This window comes from Phyllostomus discolor, chromosome 9 (genome assembly GCF_004126475.2).
Source record: "Phyllostomus discolor isolate MPI-MPIP mPhyDis1 chromosome 9, mPhyDis1.pri.v3, whole genome shotgun sequence".
In the NCBI taxonomy this organism is placed as follows: domain Eukaryota; kingdom Metazoa; phylum Chordata; class Mammalia; order Chiroptera; family Phyllostomidae; genus Phyllostomus; species Phyllostomus discolor.
In genome coordinates, this window is record NC_040911.2 from 27,553,299 (window position 1) to 27,578,149 (window position 24,851).

At 43.6% G+C, this 24,851-nt stretch overlaps 1 protein-coding gene across 1 annotated transcript in view; it reads right to left on the reverse strand.

The window, feature by feature from the left end:
• The window catches only part of MOCOS (molybdenum cofactor sulfurase), a 53,282-nt gene that overhangs the window by 10,351 nt on the left and 18,080 nt on the right, over window positions 1-24,851 (reverse strand). Inside the window, exons 7-11 of the mRNA XM_028524258.2 lie at window positions 23,506-23,622; window positions 21,761-22,222; window positions 16,166-16,328; window positions 8,018-8,096; window positions 5,324-5,448 (exon numbers count right to left, since the gene is read on the reverse strand). Coding sequence (XP_028380059.1) covers window positions 5,324-5,448; window positions 8,018-8,096; window positions 16,166-16,328; window positions 21,761-22,222; window positions 23,506-23,622 — 946 coding nt within the window. The remainder of the gene's footprint in view (window positions 1-5,323; window positions 5,449-8,017; window positions 8,097-16,165; window positions 16,329-21,760; window positions 22,223-23,505; window positions 23,623-24,851) is intronic.

The window sequence follows — 24,851 nt, forward strand, 5'->3', positions numbered from 1 at the left end:
ATGGGAATTAATGAAGGAAAGCCCAGCCATCTCACTAAGAGATTCATTTTCAAAAATGTTTTCACTGTCTTTTGAAATTTATAATAGACTTTTGTTGCTTTGATCAACCGTATATTATTAAAAATTATGATAACTCAACCTAGAAGACATTTCCTAACACTTAGGCTCTTAACGATGACAGTTAATTCTAAAAATGTTTATACTTTCCAACTTACATAGAATTTTAGTCTCAGATAAATATAATACAGTGCTCAAAGAAAGATTGTCAAGCATAAAATATAGAACACTAAGATAAAATCCCATTAAAGAAGTAGAATGGAAATGTAAGTTAAAGAAGGAAAAGGAAAAATATCTGATGATTAAAAGGCAGCTTGTGTATATATTTAATACATATTCATGGGAACCAAATCACTGAAATATTGAGATTCCACTGGCTAATGTTTAAAAGGATGATCTACAAGTTTTAATTTTAAATGACTATATTTATAATATGCTATACTATGGTGACATTGGTTAATAAAATCATATAGGTTTCAAGTGTACAGTTCTATAGTACATCATTTGTATATTGTATTGTGTGTTCGTCACCCAAAGTCAAGTCTCTTTCTGTCACTGTTTATCCCCCCTTTACCTTCTTCTACCTCCCTCCAACCCCTCTTTCCCTCTGGAAATCATCTTACTGTTCTCTGCATCTACGAGATTTTTCTTTGCTTAATCCCTTCACCTTTTTCACCCAGCCCCCAAACTCACATCCCCCATGGCAGCTGTCAGTCTGTTCTCCATATCTATGAGTCTGTTTCTCTTTGCTTGCTAGTTTATTTTGTTCATTAGATTCCACATATAACTGAAATCATATGGTACTTGTCTTTCTCTGACTGGCTTATTTCACTTAGCATAATACTTTCTAGGTCCAGCCATGCTGTCACAAAAAGTTAGATTTCCTTCATTTTTATGGACAAGTAGCAGTCCATTGTGTAGATGTACCACAATTTCTTTATCCACTCATCTATGGATGGGCACTTGGGCTGCTTCCATATTTTGGCCACTATAAATAACAGTGCAATGAACATAGGGGTACATATATTCTTTCAAATCAGTCTTTTGGGTTTCTTTGGGTATATTCCCAGAAGTAGAATCACTGGGTCACAAGATAGTTCCATGTTTAATTTCTTGAGGAAACTCCATACTGTTTTCCACAATGACTGCCTTAATCTGCATTCCCACCAACAGTGCACTGAGGGTCCCCCTTTCTCCACATCCTTGCCAGCACTTGTTTGTTGATTTATTGATGATAGCCATTCTGACAGGTATGAGATTTTAATTTGCATTTCTCTGATGATTACTGACATTGAGCATCTTTTCCTGTGTCTATTGGCCATCTATATGTCCTCTTTGCATAAGTGTTTTATTCATGTTCTTTGCCCATTTTTTAATTGGGTTGTTTGGCTTTTGGGTGTTGAATTGTATAAGTTCTTTAAAATTTTGATATTACCCCTATCAGATGTACCACTGGTGAATATGTCCTCCCATTCATTTTGTTGATGGTTTCCTTTGCTGTGCAGAAACTTTAGTTTGAGGTTGTCCCATTTGTTTATTTTTTGTTTGTTTCCCTTGCCTGAGGAGATTTGTCAGAAAATACATTGCTATGAGAAATTTTTGAGATTTTACTGACAATGTTGTCTTCTAGGATTTTCATGGTTTCAAGTATAACATTTAAGCCTTTAATCCATTTTGAGTTTATTCTTATGTATGGTATAAGAAGGTGGTCTTATACCTTCAATTTTTTGTGTATATGTGTCCAATTTTTTGTACATATGAGTCCAATTTTCCCAACACCAAATATTGAATAGACTGTCTTTACCCTATTGTATGATCTTGCCTCCTCTGTCAAATATTAACTGACCATAAAGGTATAGGTTTATTTCCAGGTTCTCTATTCTGTTCCATTGATCTATATGTCTGTCTTTATGCCAGTACCATGCTGTTTTTATTACTATGGCTTTGTAATACATTTTGATATCAGGTCACATGACTTCTCCAACTTTGTTCTTCTTTCTCAAGATTGCTGTGGCTATTATTTATTTTTTGTGTGTGGTTCCACATAAATTTTCGGAATATTTGTTCTAGTGACGTGAAATGTGCCATTGCTATCTTTATAGTAATTGTGTTTAATCTATAGATTGCTTTGGGTAGTATGGACATTTTAATATGAATTCTTCCTCTCCATGAACATGGTATATGCTTCCACTTATTTGTATATTCTTCAGTATCTTTCTTCAATGTCTTATAATTTTCTGAGTACAAGTGCTTTACCTCATTTGTTATATTTACCCCTAAGTATTTTTGATGCAATTGTTTTTTTTAAGCAACAGGATTATTTTCTTAGTCCATTTCTGATAGTTCATTATTGGTGTATAAAAATGCAAACAATTTGCCTTTATTGGTGTGACTCAGTTGGTTGGGCATCATTCTGCAAAGGAAAGGTCACTGGTTCGATTCCCAATCAGGGCACATGCCTGGGTTGTGGGTTCAGTCCCTGGGTCGGGGCATGTCCCAGGCAACCAATCAATGTTTCTCTCTCATGTCAATGCTTCCCTCCTTCTTTTTCTCCCTCTCTTCCCCTCCCTTTAAATAAAATATTTTTAATACAACTAATGTATGGATATTTATCTTGTATTCTGCTACTTTACTGAATTCATTTATTCTAGTAGTTTTTGGGTGGAATCATTAGGGTTCTCTATATATAGTATAATGTCATCTGCAAATAATGACAGCATCCATGTCTGTGTGTGTTTTCAGTTTTGTTCTCATGATTGATTTCTGGTTTCATACCATTGTCGTTAGTGATGCATGATATGATTTCAATCTTCTTAAAATTATTGAGATTTGTTTTCTCTCTAACATGTAGTCTATCCTAGACTATGTTCCAAGTGCAGTTGAAAAGAATGTATATTCTGTTGCTTTGGGGTGAAATGCTCTAAAGATATCAGTTAAATCCATCTGATCTAGTGTGTCATTTAAGGCTGCTATTTCCTTGTTGATTTTGTCTCAAATATTTATTCACTGATGTCAACATGGTGCTAAAACCCCACACTGTCACTGTATTACCACTGACCTCTCCCCTTATGCCCATCAAGATTTGCATTATATATTTAGGTGCTACTATGTCAGGCACATAAATGTTACAAGGGATATATTGTCTTGTTGGATTGCTCCCTTTATCATTACGTAGTGTCTTCTTTGTCTCTTCCTATACCCTTTGTTTTAAAGTCTTACTTGACCCTTTGTTTTAAGGCTACCCCAGTTTTTTTTTCATGTCCATTTGCATGAAATGTCTTTTTCCACCTTTTTATTTTTAGTCTGTGTGCACCTTTAATTCAGAGGTGGTTCTCTCATAGACAGCATATATATGGGTCTTGTTTTCTTTCCATTCCGCTACGCTATGTCTTTTGAATGGGGCATTTAAGCCATTTACATTTAAAGTGATTACTGATAAGTACATATTTGTTGCCACTTTATTCTTTATAACTATGTTCTTCTGGTTTTCTTCTTCTTCTTCTTCTTTTTATATAAGACCCTTAAAATTTCCTTAATACTGGCTTGGTGGCAATGAACTCCTGTTAAGATGCAGCTCCAAACTCACCTCTTCTCTAAAGCCCTTCATAACTCTGCAGGTGTAAAGGATGCTTGCCCCATGCTCATGCTCTTTGCACAGACCTTTACTATAGAGCTACTGTCTGCTGGTGAGTCGTGGCCTCTAACCTGAGATGCAGATGGAAGATGGTTCGACTTTAGGTGGTGGGTATACAGTGCGGTATACAGATCTAGTGTCATAGAGATGTACACGTGACACCTATGTGGTCCTGTTAACCAATGTCACCCAATAAACTTAATGAAAAGTATCTCAAAAATAAAGATAAAATTTGTTTCCAAAAAATAAACTACACTGAGATCCTGAAGGACCATGACTATTGCTTAACTACCTCAGCCGGCCTCCAGAGGACCCAGCTAAGCCCCAGGTAAGCAGAAGGCATTGTGAATAATTGGAACATATTCAATAAGATCATTTAAAGGGTGTCACTAGTCCTCAAGAATCCCACTCCTTGTCTGTCTCTACTCATGAAAATGTTCATTTCTCTCTCCCATCTAGTCATGTCGCTAAGCTAACCCACAGCCAAACACCACCAGCTTACCTCCTCACTAAAATGAGCAGAAATTTTTTACCCTTCCCCATCACATAGCAACTCAAGTTTTTAAACAGCTCATGACATGGAAAATTGTCAGAACTTGTAAAAGTCTAAGTAGATTACATCCTTTGATTCCTCCCTCTGTCACACATTTTCAGGGAGTCACAGGTTCACCTGTGCAGGTCCAAGACCCCATTCCTAGTCCCCATGTGATCAAAATGCTATTTGGATTCACAAACCAGTCTCTCTGAGAGCTGATCATGAGGACAGGTCATCCCTGCACCAACCTGTAATGGAGCAATGATCCATGCCCTCATTCATCTAGCATTTACTGAGCAACTACTATTTGCCAGTGCTGTTCTAAGCATGGGGCATACAGCACTGAACAAAGCAGACAAAAATCCCTGCCCTCCCAGAGCTCACGCTCTAGTAGAGGGAAGGCAGGGCATATGCAGGATAACAGTGACATGTGTGGCCCATAGGACATGAACAGTGCCATAGAGAAAGATGACACAGGACAGGGAGCTGGGGAAGCTCTGGTGAGGGCTTCGGTTCTGCAGAGAGAAGTCAGCCAAGGCTTCCCTGAGAAGACAACACTTGAACAGACACCTGAAAACAGTCTGTTCTTTCTCCATGGTACTGTTAACTTTCAAGTACTTCCTTCTCTGCTGCCTCACTTCATCCTACAAACAGCTCACAGCAGGAAAGTTGTCAAAATGTGTTAAAGTCTAAGTACCTGAGGTCTACACAAGCTGAGGCAGCAAGGACTTGCCAAGGTCTCACGCCATTTGGAGACAGAGCCAAGACAAGAAGACCAGATTTTCTTAGGACTTAGCAAACTATCAATGTTCTTATCTAACAAAACAAAATGGTGCTTCTAAGTATGCATGGCTGAGGCCGAGGGCTTGAGCAGAGGTGAGGCAGCTGTCTGGGAGCCCACCCCGCCTCTCACAGTTCTGCTGGAGGCCACGCATGGGTCCTGCTGACCTGGGCCACCAGGTGCCTTTTCACGGAAGGCAGACCACCACTCTCTGGACACGCGCACGTTGCCCTGGAACCCCACGCCACAGGCTCACTCTGGTGCGCCATGGTGAGCCCGAGCGCCTGTGCCTGAGAACCAGTCTGAAGTGGGATACCTTGGTGCTGTTTCTTCTTGGCGTTCCTTTGGAAGTTCGAACTTTGTTTGATCAAATGGCATGGACGGCCCAAAAACTTTGACAACCAGATTGAAATTTTTTCTCCACAATCATAAGTATTTACCCTGACAAAAGAAGAAAAAGGAGGGATGGTGAGCATTATACAGTATTTAAGTAACAATCTAAATGGCAGAAAGGAATTATAATATAATTAACATAATATAATAATATAATATAATATAATATAATATAATACAATTTAAATCATTGAGCCTCCAGCCAGAAGGAAGCCTAAAGTGACAGGTGTCTTAGGAAGCTGCAGGGAGATTTCCAAGGTGCAGCAAGACCTGAGATAAGGGGCTGTGCAAAGCTTTAAGAGCAGATAAAAGGATTTAAAAGTCCCTCTTGAAAGACCTTGTTTATATAAATTATAGCCACTGAGAAAACAAACCTTGGAATTTTAGACTTTCCAGGCCATTATTGTGCTTTAAGAGGCCCTTGTGCCCAGACGCGTGTCTTGGTTCTGTTACTGTGGGCCTGACTGCAATGTTTCCTCTCACAGCCACACCACGTGGACTGACAGGTTTGGTTCGTTAAACATCAAACAAACAACAAGAACAAAAAAAAAACAAAAAAAAACCTCTACACCTATATATTCCCAAGGGAAGAACATTTATTGATCTGCAGGTTTTAAAACTCTGCAATCTTCTAGAATTTTTAAATAGAATTTAAAATTTAAAATTTTTTAAAAGCTGTACATCACCAGAATTTATACGAAAAATTTCTAATATCTTGCACTGGAATTGTAAGACAGATATCATTGCACATCTATTTTGTCCTTAATTTATACTGGAAAAACAAAGTTGCCTTTCTTTTCTAGAAAGGGAAGAGAAGAACGAAACCTCACTTCCTGGCCCATTCTCTCCAGTGCTTTGAGAGATTGCACCAAATTCCGTTTTCACTGTATTCAGTACGCATGGCTCCGACCATGAGAAGCCTACCTACCCTCTAGCTATCTGAAAAGCTTTATTAACCAGAAAAATGGCAACCCTCTCAGGTGCACCCAAATGAGAAGTACAACCAGGAGGAGTCTGGTAGGTAACCACAGGAATTCCTAAATGGCTCTACTTCTCCCAGTGAGAAGATTTACAATGGTGACAAGCAAAAATGTTTACCCGAGATCCCTGCCCTGGTTTGGTGCACCACAGTGAGTGTGTACTGGCACATGTACCGGTGAAAAGGTGCACACCGTGCTCAGCTCCCGCCCAGCATGGCCCAGTGTCTGCGAGGCTCAGGCAGACCCAGCAGGACCTATCCCTTCACACCTTTCCTGAGGGGTAACCCTTCATCACCCCACTGAGACCCGGGGACCCCCAACATCTGAGCCCAGTTTAGATACAGCTTTAGCATCTAACATGTCATCTCACAACATGTATGACATCAGACAGAGCAGAAGTAATTGCACTCAGAACCCACACTGTGCAGAATCCCTTCTCCTGGGCACACACACACCTCCTAACGAGTTCACTGTGGTAACTAACAAGCAGTTAGTGTTTTAAAGCCTTCCATGTAGAAATCTGTAGTGAACTGTTACAGTGAACTGTTTCAGTTTTGGGGAGTAAATTGGTTAGGGTGCTAGATGGGCTGGTTCCCACAGTCAGAAAAGTGGCTGTTCCACATGTTTTGGGGTCCAGATTAGATTTAGATAAAAAGGGATGCAGGTGTTCAATATATTCAATAAATAGTTTTACATACATTCACGATCAGGAAATAAAATAGAAATGCTGTTATTATATTCAACCTCACTTTTTACAGTTCCTAGAATTTAGTAAATGTTCTATTATTAATAACTTAAATTAGGCAATAATCTACTTTATGAAATATAACTTATAGGTTGTTACCTGAAAACCATACAACCCAAGGGACGTGGCACCCCCTCACCCTCGGCCTCCACATCCATCCGTCAGCTGGTTCAGGAGAGTCTACCTCCAGAACACATACCTGACTCCCACCTGATTTTCTCCCTGACCCTGGCCCAAGCCTCCATCTTGTCTCAGCTGGCCTTCCCACTGCCACCCTGACCCCTCCCGCTATGTACACCCACAAGCCAGTCCTTTCAGCCAGGTCCCTACCCTCACCACTCTATGGCAGCCACCCACTGAGCCCCAGCAGGCCTCCTCCGAACTGCTCCTCTCTCACCCCACTGCCCCCACCACCCCCACCCCACATTGTTCCAGGCTCCGCAGGAGGCACATAGATGGAGTCCTGCTCTCCCGGCTGGCATTGTAGCAGGCATTCCAGTGGGAGGGACTAAAGATAAAGGTTGGGGAAACGTAAATGCACAGGAGAAGAATGTAGCAGAAAGGGAAGGGCTGACTCTGTGGGACATCAGGGGGCCTTCTGGGAAAGTGGCTTTTCAGCAGAGACCTGATGGAAGTGAGACTGATGGCGGTGAGGAAGCGAGCCCCGTGGAGGTATAAATGGGGAAGAGCAAGTGCAAAGTCCTGAGAAGGGAGCATGATGGCAGGTTGGAGAACAGCAAGGAGCCAGCGTGCTGAGAGCAGAGTGTGCAGGCGGGGGTGGAGAGAAGGAAAGGAGTGGCCACAGATGGGATGCAGGATTCGGGCAGAGGACTCTTCCCGCTCCTGCACCCCGCAGATGGGCCTGAGATTTTCACCAGCTGCAGACTCTCACCTGTCCGCACAGACCTTGCTTTGGCAAATCTGAGCTTGTTCACCATTCTCCTCAAGAGGCACTTCTATAGGCTCCATTCCTGATGGACAAAGGTCAGAGACAAACTTGTCATCACGCAAAAAGAACAACTGTGGAAGTCAAAGTCCATTGTTGTAAAATATACAAGAATCTTAACAACCCTGGAAATTGGTTGCATCAAGTAAGTGTCTGGGTCTTGGGAGTCTCTTCATAACACAGAGATTCTGTTCAGCGTGCCTGGTACCACCAACAGTGTGCACACCCAGACGCTTTGTCAGGGGACACCCTGCACTGGCCAGTCACATCCACAGTCCCTGGAGCACTACGAATCCCTTTGGAAGCTTTCTCCACCTCTGGATGGGTCCCATCCCGAGGTCATTGCTCTCTACGCTGCCTCCAATTCTTTAGAAATAGGCAGGCAGGTGTGAAGACTCACTCTGTAAAGATTATCAGCGTACAGTGTCAATTTTCAGTAGCCTCTAGGAGTCGGCATCGAAGTGGATTCCTGCACCAGTCATCATTATCTCCAATAATAGGGTTGGGAAGCTGTTTTTAAATTGTTATATAGATATAGATAGATAGATAGATAGATATCATATATCATACTCATAAGTATGACTATATCATACTCATACGTAATAGGTTAAAAAAATAATAATAACATTCACATACCCACTACTCAGCTAAAGTGGGATTCATTCTTTAAACAAAATTAGAGTGAAATATGTGGATAAAACTATAAGAAACTGAGCTGATGCCATTAAGGAGTGGAAGACCTCAGATAAAGGCTGGAACTGCTGAGTCCCTCTGCCACTCAACTCTCCCCCTCTGTGAGTCATTGACAGTACAGGGGAAAGGCATGCGGCCAAGACACCTGAGTAGAATTTGTGGAGGCCACTTACTCTGTGGACAAAGGAAGTGGGACCTGCCACCTGTGTCCCCCAGACCTCTCTGCGTGGCTGCCAGTCACACAGCTCAGCAGCATGACTCAAACCGTCCCTCAGGTAGGCTCATGGTAGGCACACCTGCATCCCTGCTTATCTTGGTCCTATTTCACCACACAGAGCACAGCCACTCCTACACCCTTGCACGCACACTTAAGGTCACACCTGCTGCCCATCAAAACAGGCTTCTCACCACCCCAAAGACAGTGAAGCGAAATCTGTGTAGCAGATACTCCATGAACTGTGTCCCCTGCTTACCTGCATCTTACACATGCACAGCCAGCTCCACACTCCTGTCCCTGCGTGGGGAAGGCCAGAGGTGGGACTAACCCGGAATTCTGAAGAAGCTTTGAGAAGGAAGAGCTGTGCTGAGTGATTATAGAGGCTGCCTGTGGAAAGGGTGTGCATGGAGGAATGATACCGTGCCAGGCATGCACCCACTGGGGGAGCAGCGAGGTGAGCCTGGAACAGCGGTCATGAGGAAGTAACCGCAGCAGAAGGGACAGCATGTGGACGAGTGCCATGACACAAACGCACCCTTGGGCAGCCAGCAGGAGGCCTCTGCTCAGTCTCTTTCTACCCTTACCCAGAACTCTGCATAATACATCACATAAGATCATAAATATGGCCCTCAGATGCCATATAAAGGTCATCACAGACATCTCCCTAAGGTGACAAAATCTGGGGTTCCTACATGCATTGAACTCAAGGAGCCCCCAAGAAGGTTCCAAGGCACCAAGTTCATTCCATACATACTAAGCCCTCAGAGATGCAGCTATGAAAGAGCCTGACCTCTGGTCTCAAGACACCTAAAATCTTTGAGGGAAGCAAATCCCACACATAGAACCATTATAACACCCGTTTTACTGTTTATTGTTTAGTTTGTCCTACATACATTGCCAAAGGATGCTGTTACCCCACCCACAGTGCCGGAAGCCCCTACACGTGAGCAGAACATCTGATGCGTGTGGGGGACACCACGCCACCTCACAAAGTGCTGCTGCTTGGGGTAGAAAACATTGGAGCGTTTGGGGTTTTCTTTCTCTCTTCCTTTTCTTACATTCCGGGAAAACCTCTACTTAGTTATGATGTCCATTTTTATGCTTTAGAGAATAGAAATGATCCACTCAACTGTTTTGTATGTTATTACCCTGGACACCTGAACTTGAACAAGAAAAATACAATAAAAGGTGACAAAAATAGTAACAAAATTAGCAAATATCAGCAAACCATATGTATCAACAACTCACAACCAAGTAGTGTTTTCTCTCCCCCAAGAGTGCAGGGATGGTTCAGTACTAGACAATCTGCTAATGTAAGACCTCACACTAATAGAAATAGGACAAAATATGATAACCAACAGATACAGAAAAAGCATTCAGTAAGAATTGACTGTTATTTCCAAGTGTTCATCAGTAAAGGAGTGGATCAAAAGACTATGATACATTTATACAATAGAATACTACACAGCAGAAAGAATGAAGGACTCGTACCTTTTCCCAACAGCATGGATGGAACTGGAGAGCACTATGCTAAGTGAAATAAGCCAGGCGGTAAAAGACAAATACCATATGATCTCACCTACAAGTGGAACCTAATCAACAAAACAAACAAACAAGCAAAATAGAACCAGAAGCATGGAAATGAGGAGCAGACTGACAGAAACCAGAGGGGAGGGGGAAGGGAATAAGGGAGGGAAAGAAGGGGAAAGGTCTGGTCAAGGAACAGGTGTACATGACCCATGGACACGCACGACAGGGTGGGAACTGACTGTGGGAGTGAAGGGGGGGAAAATAGGGGGGGATTGGGACAACTGTAATAGAACAATTAAAAAAAAAACTATTATTCATGGTAAAAATTTTCAGCTAAATAAGAAAAAGACTATTTAGCCTGGTAAATCAAATCCATCAAATACCTACAGTAAACATCATCCTCATTTTTGAGACTTTAGAACCATTCTAGTCAAATCAGTAATAAGGAAGGATATCTTCCATTACTGTTCCAACATTACACAAAAAAAGCCTAGCAAATGAAGTATGATTTTAAAAAGAGAGAGAGAAATAAAATTAGAGAGGAAGGTATGAAGCTATGATTATTAGATGATATGCCTATTTTACACAGAACATACAAGAAAATCTTTAGATCAACTAGTAAAACTAAGAGGACTTAAAAGAATTACTGGGTAAAACACCAATATACAAAAATCAAGTGTTTCTATATGGCATTAATAACCAACTAAAACATTTAATAGAAAAAAATAGTATTTGAAATACTCAAACTATTCTATAACCAAAAAATGTAAAAAAATTGTAGGGGACCAGTGTGTTTCATGTGGCAAATTTGACTCAGCTCTGCATGGAAAACCTACAGAAGCGAGGTGGTGGGTAGAAGCCAGACCTTCAAACCAAGTTTTCCCGTGGGAATCAGGCCTAGAAAATGCACACAGGTTGTTATGGCTTACTCTTGCTAAAACTCCATCATCCTGGTCTAAAACAACAAATATGTATCGTCTATCTTCAAGGTAATTTCCAAAGCCTTTGTGAATTCACTCAAGGACAGAGCTAATTAGCTCGCTGCCATTCCCCTCTACATGTTATTTTCATTTCCTTGATTGTACCTAAAATGTAGACAGCAATATTCTGTGTAATAGATAATAAATCTTTCTCTGATGTAAGCCCCGAGAAAAACAATAAAAGTCTGTCTAGGCGAGGGTCGGGATGCCCTCCTTTTGAGAGAGTGGCTGAGGCACTCATAGGCTCTCTCTCCCCTTGAGAGAGTAGCTGTGCCATCCCCTTTTTCTCCACAGATTGCTGTCACCTGTGCATTTATTTTCTCTTTCAGCCACAACAAGGCAGAACTCTGTTGGCTGGAGTCTGCCACAAAAATGTTCTGGAAACTATTATTAAAATTGAAGTAATTAAAGAAGTTTTAAATGAAGAGAAATACTATTTACATGTAAAAGATTTAATATTATACAACATTAATTCTCCTGAAATGAATATCTGGCATTACAATCAAAGTATAACTACAAATATATAATTTAAAAATACATGATTTTGCAATCAAAATCCCAACAGGACACACCAATGAAAACACAGAGACTGTCAGAATGGATAAAGGGTGCGAGCCAGCTATACACTGGATACAGCCACACACTTCAAATTTAACGGTACAGGCAGATTAAAAATAAAATGGAGCCATCAAGAAGAGGAAAAGACAACCTACAGAATAAGAGAAAATATTTGAAAATCTTAGATCTGAAAAGGGACTCATATTGGAATGTATAAAGAACTCTTACAAAAATTCAATAATTCAAAAGTAAATAAGCAAAGCATTTGAGCAGATATTTTTCTGAGAACTATGTATACAAGTGGCCAACGAACACATGAAAACATGGCCAACATCCTTATCATCAGGGAGATGCACATCGAAGATGCACATCGATGGGCCACCACACACCCACCAGGGTGGCTGCTCAAAACCAGCAACAGAAAATAACAAGTGTTGGGGAAAACATGGACAAATTAGAACCTTTACGCATTGCTAGTGGGAATGTAAAATGGTGATGCAGCCACTTTGGAAATACTAAAAATATTTACCATATGGCCCATCAGTTTCATGCCTAGGTATAGACCCCAAGATAATTTGTACACAGACATCCGTAACAGTATTATTCTTAATGGCCAAGAGTGTAAACTGTTTAAAATATCCACAAACTGATGAGTAGATTAAAATATGGCACACCCATACCATGGAATATCATTCAACAATATGAATGACCCTCGAAAACACATTGCTGAACAAAAGAATCCAGTTACACACTATATGATTCCATTTATGTGAAACATCCAGAATAGGCAGGTCCATAGAAACAGAAAGTTTCTATGCTAGTGGTTGCCAAGGGCTGGGCATAAGGTTGGAAGTGGGGAGTGACTATTAATGGGATGGGGCTTCCCTTTTAGGGTGACACAAATGTTCTAAGACTCATTGTGGTGATGGTTGAACAACCTTGTGAATACACAAAAAAAACCATTGAACTGTATACTCTAAATGGAAACATTTTATAATATGTTCAATAAATATCAATGATACTAAAAGAAACACAGGAAAGAGTGGAAAATAATACACCTTGCAAACACTAACAATAAAAAGAGAGCTGAATGGCTATATTAGTATTAAACAAAGAATTTCATACTTCTCAAAAAATAAGTACCATGTATAAAAAGGGACATTACTTAAAGAAAGAGCAATTCACCAAAAAGACATACTATTACTACTACTAATAATAATAATTGAAGCAAAAACTAACAGCACTAAAAGGGAAATTTAGACAAATCCACAATTACAGCTGAGAACTTCAACACTCTTCTCTCAGTAATAAACAGAACTAGTAGTCAGAAAAAATCAGCAAGTATATAGGAAAACAGCAAAATGGTCATCCTAGAAAATGGTTTGGCAGTTTCTTTTAAAGGTAAACATACACTTACCATAGGAGTCAGCAATCCACTCCTAAGTAATTATTCTAGAGAAATGAAAACTTCTATTTACCCAAAACCTTGCACGTGAATGCTTATAGCAGCTCTATTCATAATTACTCAAAACTGGAAACAATCCAAATGTCCATCGACAGATGAGTGGGTAAACACACTCTAATATACCCATATAGTGGAACACTACTCAGCCATGAACAATGAACTACTGATACATGCAGTAACTTAGATGGACCACAAAGTCATCGTGCTAAGTGAAAGAAGCCAATCTCAAACATCATATACTGCATGATTTTATTTATATAATATTCTCAAAAATAATAAAGACAGAGAACAGATATCTGACTTCCAGGTGTTAAGGGTGAAGAGAAGAGAGACCACTAATGGATGGCAGGACAGAATTTTCTGGGGTCATGGAACAGTTCTGTATCTTGATTGCGGGAGTGGCTACACAAGTCTATGCATGCATTAAAATTCACGCAGGAAAACAAAAGGCCAAGGAAGAGCCAAGACACTTTGGAAGGATGAAGTAGAAGACCATGCCCTACCAGATATCAAGTCTCCTTTTATAGCCCTAGTAATAACACTGACCTAGTGGTTCAAGGAAAAATAAACCACTGGAACAGAATACCTACAGCCAAGAAACACAATTGTGAATCTATGGAAATGTAATACATACAAAAGTTCAGGAGAGACATTGGAAGAGTCTACAAAGGGTAGGTGGGCTGTGGAAGGAGGAAGAGTAAGACCAGGGAGAACTACACAGGGAATTTCTGCTATATCTGTAATGTTTTAAAAAGATTTTATTTATTTATTTTTAGAGAGAAGGAAAGGGAAGAAGAAAGAGGGAGAGAAACATCAATGTGTGGTCACCTCCCGCATGCCCCCTAATGAGGACCTGGACTGCACCCCAGGCATGTACCCCAACTGGGTATCAAACCGGTGACCCTTTGGCCAATCCACTGAGCTACGCCAGCCAGGGCTGTAATGTTTTTTATTTCTTAAAAGAAAGAAGAAAGCCCTGGCTGGCGTAGCTCAGTGGATTGAGTGCAGGCCGCGAACCAAAGCATTACAGTTTCGACTCCCAGTCAGGGCACATTCTTGGGTTGCAGGCCATGGCCCCCAGCAACCGCACATTGATGTTTCTCTCTCTCTTTCTCTCTCCCTTCCCTCTCTAAAAATAAATAAGTAAAATCTTTAAAAAAAGAAAGAAAGAAGATGAAGAGGAGGAGAAGGAGAAAGTTGGATAGGAAGAGAGGGGAAGGAGGAATCTGAAGCAAATGTGGCCAAATATAAAGTTGTGTTAAAACTGAATGCTCTTCTATGTCCCCAGGACAGGAAGTTACTGGAAAGCGAGAACAGAACGAACTGTTCCCTACAGCCACAGGCAGGAGATAACACTGGAACTAACTGCAGCCTCCCGTTACAATGCGCCAACAGCCCAGGGGCCACACAATAGCACCCCCTCCACCCTTTCTTAATCATTATAATCCAATAAAAGTTCAAAGCCCTCACCCTTCAACACTGGTGTATCTCTCCACACCATGCCCTCTCCTTCTTGGAGAGTGAACAAAAACTTCATTCTCTACAAAAAAAAAAAAAATGGATGCTCTAATTGTATATCATGTTCTTCTCTATATCTGTACTGTCCAACACTATAGCCACTGGCTACATGTAATAATTTAAATTAATCAAAATTAAATAAAATTCAAAATTCAGTTCCGGAGTGCCACTAGCCACATTTCAAGTGCTCAGTAGCACCAAGTGACTGGTGGCTACCAAACTGGGCAAATAGATAGTGAGCATTTCCACCATCACAGAAAGTTCCATTGGACAAGGTTGGCCTGTACCCTCACATATGTTAGATTGTTTACAATAAAAGTCAGCATGGAAGAATTAAAGTTTGCAGTACATACAGGGGTGAACAAAAGTATGTTTGGACTCAACCACGTCAGGAGGCAGTGGGACTAACCCAAGCAGGTCACTAAAATTCAGGTTTGCTTACTGATGTTCAAAGACTACGAGGAATGTGTAAACAACAAAGGCCAGAAATTTAAGCACTTACGAGATTATACCTAAATGTACTGTGCCATTGTGACATTATTTTGAGTTAATAAAGGTATTGTAATAATTATAACCTGTCCCCAGACGGGTAGCTCAGCTGGCTGGAGTGTTATCTGGATACACCAAGGTTGCAGGTTTGATCCCCAGTCAGAGCACACACAGTCCCCCTGGTTCACAGAGCACCTGGTTCAGTCCCCATCAGGGCACATACAATGAATATGTGGAACAACAAAGTCACGTTTACTCTCTCCCATCTTCTCTCTCTTTCTAAAATCGATAAAATTTTAAAAAATCATAACCTGTACGTCTTTCCATATGAACAACTGTAAACCTACTTTTGCTCACCCCTGTATTATGATGACTGAAGGAAATAAAAGGAATGTAAGTGGAAAGCACATCATATAATCTCAAAAGTTATGCCTCTCTACTTTCTGATTGAATCATTAGATCTTTACCTTTCCCCAGAAAACTCCCATAACAAAACAGGAACAAGTTTTTTGTTGTCTCTTCTAGATATCATTTTACTTTTGGAATATTTTAATATTTGGTAGAGGAAAAGCATTATTACTTTCATGTGAGTATAAAAGCCGCTCTTGACAGGTGTGTTGTGAAAATGAGCCCAGTTTTCATACCTTTGGCTTTAATAACCATGATCCTTTGCTGCAGGTCAATGAAGGGCTGGATCAGGCAGAGCCGGGGCTCCTGCTTCTGACTCAGGCAAATGCCATTGTGATTTGCAACCATCCAGCTCCGGTCGTACAGCAGCCCTTGATTTCCTACGGGCCACTTGGTCACCTAAACAAAAAGGTAAGCACATTTTAGATCAGCGTGCCTCAGAAATGACCTTCACATTATTGCACAGTGGCTGCACAAACAGACTGACTTCAGGAATACAGCACATACTCCTGAAGGAAGAAAGGGTGGAAGAGAAGAAAGTAAAACAAAGAGGACACTGCAAAGGAGACAGTGCTGGACCTAGATACCTTTCATTCACCCTACAGATCCACTTTCCACTTCAACCTGTTTTTTAAGTAGAGAATGCATGTGCGTGGTACAACATTCAGAAGGAGCAAGGGGGAGCCCTGACTGGTGTAACTCAGTTGGTTGGGTGTCATCCCACAAAGCAAAAGGTCACCAGTTCAATTCCTGGGCACATGCCTGGGTTGTGGGTTCAGTCCCTGGTCAGGGTGCATACAAGAAGCAAGAATCTCTCACATTGATGCTTGTCTCCCTCTTTTTCTCCCTCCCTTCCCCTCTCTGTAAAAATAAATAAGAGGAAGGGAGGGAGGGAGGGAGGAAAGAGAAGGAAGGGAGGGAGGGAGGGAGGGAAGGAGGAAGGAAGGAAGGAAGGAAGGAAGGAAGGAAGGAAGGAAGGAAGGAAGGGAGGAAGGGAGGGAGGAAGGGAGAACACAGAGAAAGAGAGAGAGAGAAAGAGAAAGAGAGAAAGAGAAAGAGAGAACACATGAAAAGTTAAGTCTCCGCCCACCCAGCTTCCCAGGTCGCCTCCCCAGGGTCTCTGGTCTCTGTCACTCCTGCTTCCTGTATTCCTGCCACAGCAGTGGATGCCTGGGCAGGCAGATCCTGACTAGACACATATTTCTTGCACAACTTGTAGCTAAACCGGAATGGTCACTGATTTGATCCATGTAAGTGTGAAAGTGTGGGGGCATCCTTCAAATTTCTACAAAATTAAAATATAAATTATACCCAGTGCCCAGATCCTGCATTCTAATACCATTCTTCAATAAAAAGAACCAGAGTTCAAGCCAGAATAAAGTAGGAATAATAAAAATATATGCAACATTTTAAAATTGGAAAAAAATGAATAAGTAAAAATAATTAGGACTGCTGAGAAAAACAGGTGATTCTACGGGTGTGTCAGGGAATATACAAGATGAGTCAGGAGCATCTTGTAGTGCTGGAAAAGTAAGGTAGTGCTAAAAAAAAATGTCAAAGGGATAGAACAGTCAACCCAAAACACGCCCAATAATCAAAATGGAACAACCTAAAAAATAATAACAATGTAGTGTTGAATTATAACCCAAAGCATAAATATCCATGAGTCCACACTGTAAATAAATAATTGACTAAATAAATAAATGAAGGAGAAAAGTCTCATACCAAGACTCATATAGAAGAATCCCAAAATAATCGAGTAGATACTTCCCCCTCAAGAAGGTGAGGCATAACTCCCTACCCCTTAAGGGCGGGCTACACTTAGTGACTTGGTTCCACAGACTACAGTATGGAAGTGGGCGGAGGGGAAACTTTACAGCGAAGAAACCTGGCAAACACTCTCTCAACCATGTGATCCAGGTTGGCATCAGTAGTGAAAAGTCACATTGATAGTGTGCACCCTGATTTGATATGATGAGAATAGCAATTTATCTCTGCGGTCCTTCCCCCCAAAAACCCATAACCCCAGTCTAATCATGAGAAAGATACCAGACAAACCCAAATGGAGGAACATTCCAAAAATGCCTGATCAGTACTCCTTGAAACTACCAAGTACCGTGGATCTTTAGAGGGCCACCCCTGTACCACACAGGGGTGCCTGCTGCCTCGAGTGGGATGAGGGCCATGATACCCACAATTCTCCTCTCCTGGCCTGAGGGACACAGCTAGGACAAGTATTCATAGCTCCCTCTCTGATGTCTGTGAGTTAGCCAAAATCACGGGCCTCAGACCAAGATTCAGGCCCAGTCCAGGTCAACTCAGGCTGGCACCCACGTCTCAGCTCCTCTTCATCGATAGCACCCTGGTCCAGCTGTCAGGTGAAGCCAGAGACAATGGCCTCTTTTCATTCCTCCTCCTACTCAGCAGCATTTAGACAAGTAACCCTCTCCCTCACTTCCTGACGCCCTGACTCCTCTCCCTCCCAGGGCAGCACCTCACGGCTGCTCCTCTGTCTCTTCTGCCTGCTGCTCCTCTCCCCCGACCTGCAAATGTTAGGACGCCTCAGGGCTCAGTCGAGGCCCTTTCTGCTCTGCCTTCTTGTTTGTGTCAGATCATCCATTCCCCAGACCAGCCGCCCCAAATGCTGACGACTGCCCCGTTTCTAGCTCCAGCGCAGCCCTCCCTTCTGAGCATCAGACTCACACATCCACAGGCGCCATGGACGTTCCCTGTGCAGCACCAACTCCAGACTACCCCCAGGGGTACCCTGCCCTCCCCCAACCTTCCCCACTTCATCAGCAACATCACTGTGGACCCAGCAGCCCCAGCGCTCCTGCACCCCTTCTTCACCCTCACACCCCACATCCAACCCATCAACTCTGCTCTCAAGACACTTCTTAATGTTTTTCATTTCTTTTCACCTCTGCTGCCACCAAGTCATTCCAGGGATCAGCAAACTATGGCCCACAGACCACATTCAACCCGCTGCCTGTTTTATAAAGCTTTGTGAACCACAGATGTTCTCACTCATTAATGGATAGTCTACAACTGCTCTCATGCTACAACGGCAGAGCTCAGTAGTTACAGTAGAGACTGCATGGCCTGCAAAGTCTAGAATGGTCTCTGTGCCCCTTGCCCCTGTATAGTATCGGCTTTAATATGACCCACTATCATCTCTTGCCCGAGCTACCGGTAAGATCTTTCTGAAACAAAATGAGATCAAGTAACTCCCTTGCTAAAACCCCTTCAATAGCTTCCTATTCCACTTAGAATAAAATTACCAAATTACACAGGTCCGTGTAATCTAATCTCTGTCTACCACATATCACGATGTCCACCCTCCTCATCACTCCCCACTCTTTGGCCACATGTCTTTCTTTCAGTTCCTCCAACAGACCAGGCTCTTTCTCCCCTCAGGTCTCCTCACATGCTGTTCCCTCTGCCTGAAGCACCCTTCCCCCTCTCTGTACACCCGACTCCCAGGTCTCAAATTAAATGTCCCCACCTTGAGAAGCCTTTCCTGCCTCCTCCAAATACAATGCAAGTACCCCCAAGCAATGGACTACATGTTCGTGTCCCTAAATTTCATTTGTTAAAATCCTAACCCGCCATGTGAAATGATTAGAAGGAGATTAGGTCCTGAGGGTGGAGCCCTCGTGAATGGGATTAGTGCTCTTATATAAGAGACTCGGAGAGATCCCTTACACCTTCCACCACGTGAGGCCACAGCAAGAGACAGGCATCTGTGAACCAGGCAGTGAGCCCTCCCCGGACACCATATCTGCCAGTGCCTTGACGTAAGATTTGCAGCCTCCAGACTGTGAGAAATAATTTCTGTTGTCTATTAGTCGTCCAGTTGACAGGACTTTGCTACAGCAGCCTGAATGGACTAAGACACCACCCATCGGGGTTGTCTCTGGCATAGCCCACCTGTGCCCTCTTGACCTTTATCTGCAGTGTGGTTCCATTCCTTTGGGGGTGTTCGGTCTTGTGCCCGTTTCCCTTCTGGGACATCGCCCTCCCCAAGGAAAGAGCCATTTCCATTTTGCTCAGCATCGTACACCAGGCTCTGGCCCACAGCCTGGCAGGTAGCAGGTGTTTAGTACATAGTTTTTAAGTGGGCGGATGGATGGAATACCTTCAGTAATCAATGTATGAAACCCTGCTGAGACTCAGTGTCCTCATCCGTAAAACAGAACACTAGTTCCTGCCCGTGCTACCCGTGCAGTGTAGCTGTCCTATGGAACACGACCCGGCTGTGGAAATAGTCCTGATACACAAGGGAAACATGGATGCTTCGCCTGCCTGTCTTTGGAAGTAGAAGTGAACTTGCTTGTTTATGGCCTCAGACTGGAGGACAGGCTTCTGGGGAACCACTCTGAAATGCAGGTTACAAACAGCCCTGACCATGGTATGTCTGACCAAGAGCCAGAGAGCTTGTCATCCAAGAGGCTCAGGAGTCTAGGACCTTTGCCTGGGACACACATAGATTATAAAGACAGCCTCGCTTTGACCACAGCAGGGTGATGCCAAGACCGGCATTCCCGTCTCCCAGCTTGGGCGACCTCCAGGGCAGCACGTTTTAAAACATAACATAGTTCACCCTCACTGGTGTGGCTCAGTGGGTTAGATGTTGTCCCACAAACCAAAAGGTTGTGGGTTCAATTCCCAGTCAGAGCACATGCCCGGGTTGTGGGCCAGGTCCCCAGATGGGAGCATGCAAGAGGCAACTGATTGATATTGCTCACACATTAATGTTCCTCTCCTTTGTCTCCCTCCCTTCCTCTCTCTGATATCCTCTCCTCAGGCTGGCTATCTAAAGATAAATAAATAAAATCTTTTTTAAAAAATTAGAACAGCCCTGGCTGGTGTGGCTCAATGGATTGAGTGCCAGCTTGAGAACCAGAGTCATCAGTTTGATTCCCAGTCAGGGCACATGCCTGGGTTGTGGGCCAGGTCTCTAGTAGGGGGCGTAGGAGAGGCAACCACACATTGATATTTCTCTTTCACCCTCCTCCTCTCTAAAAATAAATAAGTTAAAGCTTTTTAAATGCTTTAAAACATAGTTCATTTCCACATGGAGGGCTGAGCAGAACAAATCACATAAGAGCATGGACCCAATGAGTCAGCAGACCTGGGTTCAAATCCCTACTCTGTCATTTATTAGCAGGTGATCTACATAAAGTGCTTAATCTCAGTAGCCCTCAGGCTCCGTATTTATAAAATGGGGATGTTATCACCATGCACCTCATATTATTGTTTCAAGAATCAAATAAAACGAAGCATATAAAATGCTTCAGTAGGGAGCCAGCCCATGCATTCAGTGAAAGTGATATCCATGATTACGAACAATAACCAGATGTTCGCCACGCAGGGACAGGGTTCTCTCAGGGGTCCCCATAAGCAGAGCCCTGTTCCTAAGTCAGCCCAAACCCGAAAAGGCAGCATATGAATGGCTCTAGAGTTGTCAAAAAACTCTGAACTTGAGTGGGACTTCCTGCATTTTTTTCTTTTCTTTCTGTACTTTACTTTTTTCTTCAATTTGTCAAAAAAATAAAAAGCACTTTCTGTTCTGCTGTTAAACCCCTTATCTCACCCTGGTCATGTGGCTCAGTTGGTTTTGGTCCCATGACCCAAAATGTGGGGGTTCAATTGCCAGTCAGGGTATGTGCCTGTGTTGAGGATTTGATCCTTGGTTGGGGTGCATATGAGAGGCAACTAATTGATGTTTCTCTCTCACAGTGATGTTTCTCTCCCCCTTTCTCTCTCCCTCCTTTCCCCTCCCTCTAAAGTCAACAACATGTCCTCGTGAGAGGAGAAAAAAGCCCTACCTCAAATGCCGCACAGGATTTGATTGGGTAGAGGAAAAGGTTGGTGACGACATGTGGCCCGAGGTCTCCATCCAGGACTCCTGCAGCTCTCTCTGAAGGGGTCTCCCAGGTCCTGGTGGCCTCTGGCAGAGGTGGGTGCAAACCCACAGCCTCCGCAGCAGTAGGCAAGTCATCCTGCAGCCTGGAGTCTGTGGGCGTGTCTTCCTGAGGTGGGGGAGGGCATCTGCCCACAGTGGCTGGCACGGTGCTCCAAGGCTCACTCTCTGCTGGGGGGGCTCCGGCCTCCCCAGGGACGGGCTGAGGGACAGGCTGGCTACTTGGTGGGCGCAGTCGGGTTGTGATGATGAATTTGAGAAAGGCTTGGGCATCCTCAAGAGTAGACATGTATCCAAATGAAACCCTCACTGACCCTGTAGGTTGCCCATCTATGAGGTCCACATCGTCCCCACACACATGACCTGCCTGGAAGAAAAGGCAAACGGGTCAGTCGCTCCTCACAGGTAAATTGGAAACAGTTTTGTAAAACAAATTTTGTTCATTTTATAAAATTGAATTGCCCCAGAAAACAGAATCGCAACTCTAACGTGCTAGGAGCCTGAGACAGTTTCACAAGAGCAGGGGCTCAATTTCTAGACCGCGCTTTGCTCAAGTGTAAAATGGGGTCAACACCAATCCCAAGGGGTCACTAAAAGTTAACAGAAACACTTTATGGAGAGCATTTGCCCAGAGCTGCACACAGAGAGAGGAACTGAAAGACAGACCAAAGCTTCAAGGCACTGAGGGATCAACCTCATGGTCTGCACAGGACTGAGGTGAGAGATGCGCCCACTGACCACTCCCTTTAGCCTCATCAGAACCAAAGTGAGAGCTGCCCTTTGAATACAGGGCAAGACAGAGATGCTGTCCCTGCGAACCGCCATCCTGAGGCCACTGTGAAAGCCAAAGGAAATTTGAGTGTCCCTGCTGGGTGGTGGGGAACAAAAGGCAGGAGGGTCCAAGCTCAGCTACCCGGTGTTGGTCACTGCCTGGGACGCCTTCCTCCCCCAGCACTGAATCCAGGTCAGTCGTCCGAAGAAATGGGGCCATGGCATTCCACGGGGTCACAAAAACAGGAATTTCAGTTGTTTGTGTTCTGAGCTATGCTCTCTCTCTCTTTTTAAATAAAGCCCAGTACATGGTTGGTTGAGATCGAGTATATACAACATTTAGTGGCAACCAAAAGAAATGCAAGTTAGAAACTATTTTAAAATAAATAAGGGCTCTTTGCCACTCAAACTGTTTTTATGACATGGTTTGAAACAGACTGTATGTACATTGAAGGGAAACACCTCAGCCCAAGGGAGGCAGGGAAGGAAGGGACTCTGTAAGAGGCAGAACCCCCCCTGCCCACCCCAGGAGGGCCGGGAGAGGAGCTAACCAGCGTGGAGACTTTACCCTTGTAGGACTGAAGTAGTTAAGGGTGCTCTGGGTGTATGAGCACATTCCCATGCGTGTTTGCCCCGTGTTAAAACCTCTCTTCAGCCTTTAAATTTCTGCCTTCAAAGTAAAAATTGACTTTCATGGAGATACTCTCTTGAAGCATTTTCTCTATTTTTGTTAACCCCTCTCCCTTTGCATATCCACAGGGTGGGCTAAGAAAAAGGAACCAGCCCCCACCCCAGACAAGTGGCCAGCCTCCAGTGTTGTTGCAGGCACCCCACTGGGTGTCGCTGACCAGCGTTTGGGCCACAGGGCCTGATACCAACCTGGAGATGCTTCTTGACCATCTCATCACTTATCCCCAGGTGCCTCTGGCAGGCCCCAGTGTTACAGAAGCAGCCCGTTCGCACCTGGATGTTGTAAAGGCTAGCCATTTTCTCCACCTGCGGGTTTAACGTGACATGGAACCACTGTTAGGAACGTCAAATTTTACTCTGATTGCCTGGGAGACAGTATCAGATCAATATTTGGACCTTTCTTACCTAACAATAAAATGAAAGTATGAGCCTGCAATTTGGCTTCAAAGTGCCATACTCCGTCACAAGTTTACTAAACATGTTTTACAGGATGTTGTTGATAATTTAAAGTGTATCCCATTGGGTTGTAGATGTAGTCCAAGTTGGGGCCCACACCCTGCAAGTGAGATTAATAAGTGCAAAACCGGAGTGCGGCTGGGGTGGGGGGTGGGGCAGCCACGTGGCGTGTTCTGCCGCAGGTGGATCACAGAGCAGGCCCCCGCTGAGCCACCTCTGTAGGGTAAATGGAGTCAGTCCGGCTTCCTCACCCAGGTGTCTGGGGAACTAAGATAAGCAGTGTTCTCATAGCCTGGAGCGGGCTCGCATGCACGGAATCTTGCTGTGTTATACAATGTATCCTGACACCGTGCCAGCTTTGTGTGCATGTAGTTCCCACTGAATGCCACACAGGGACATGCAGTGTGACATACAGGCTGACACACAATGACACACAGGGGCATGTGGCTTGTGGCATGCATGGTTTGCCCGCCTGTGAATAAAGGCCTGTCAGGCATCCCCGAGGCTCCACGCACTTTCTTCCATCTCCCCCAATACTGTGAACCTGTCCCACGAACCGGTCCCTTGAACGGCCCTGACACAACCATCCAGAGCAGCCCCTCGTGGGCTCACAGTCTGGACTATAAGCACTACATGTGGACACTGTGCATTACCAATTTGCTTTTCATAATGTCACTAACTCTGGGGCTGAATCTCAGAACTGCTGTTCAGTCCAGAAGTTCTAAGGCTCTTTCTGGTCCCCTGGAAGCTCTGGGAGGTGATTCCTGTTTACTCAAGGTGCAAAGGCAGGGTTAGCCTGGGAAATATGTGTCCCAGCTCGTCTGGCTATGGACCCAGAGCTCCATTCCCCCAAGGGCCTGGAGGCCATGAGGGTCCTCAGCCCCAGTGGCTCAGGTTAAATTCCGGGGAGTCACCTCACTGCATGCAGAGAAACAAAGGCGCCCAGCTGGGTAAGGCTTTGAAACTTTTCTCCCTGCAAAGTCACATCTAGGTGGCCAGAAAGAGCCCAGAAGATACAGCACCCTCTGCAGACCACAGGTCCAGGTCCCCACAAGGTCAGCCTGGGCCCTCACTGGGCC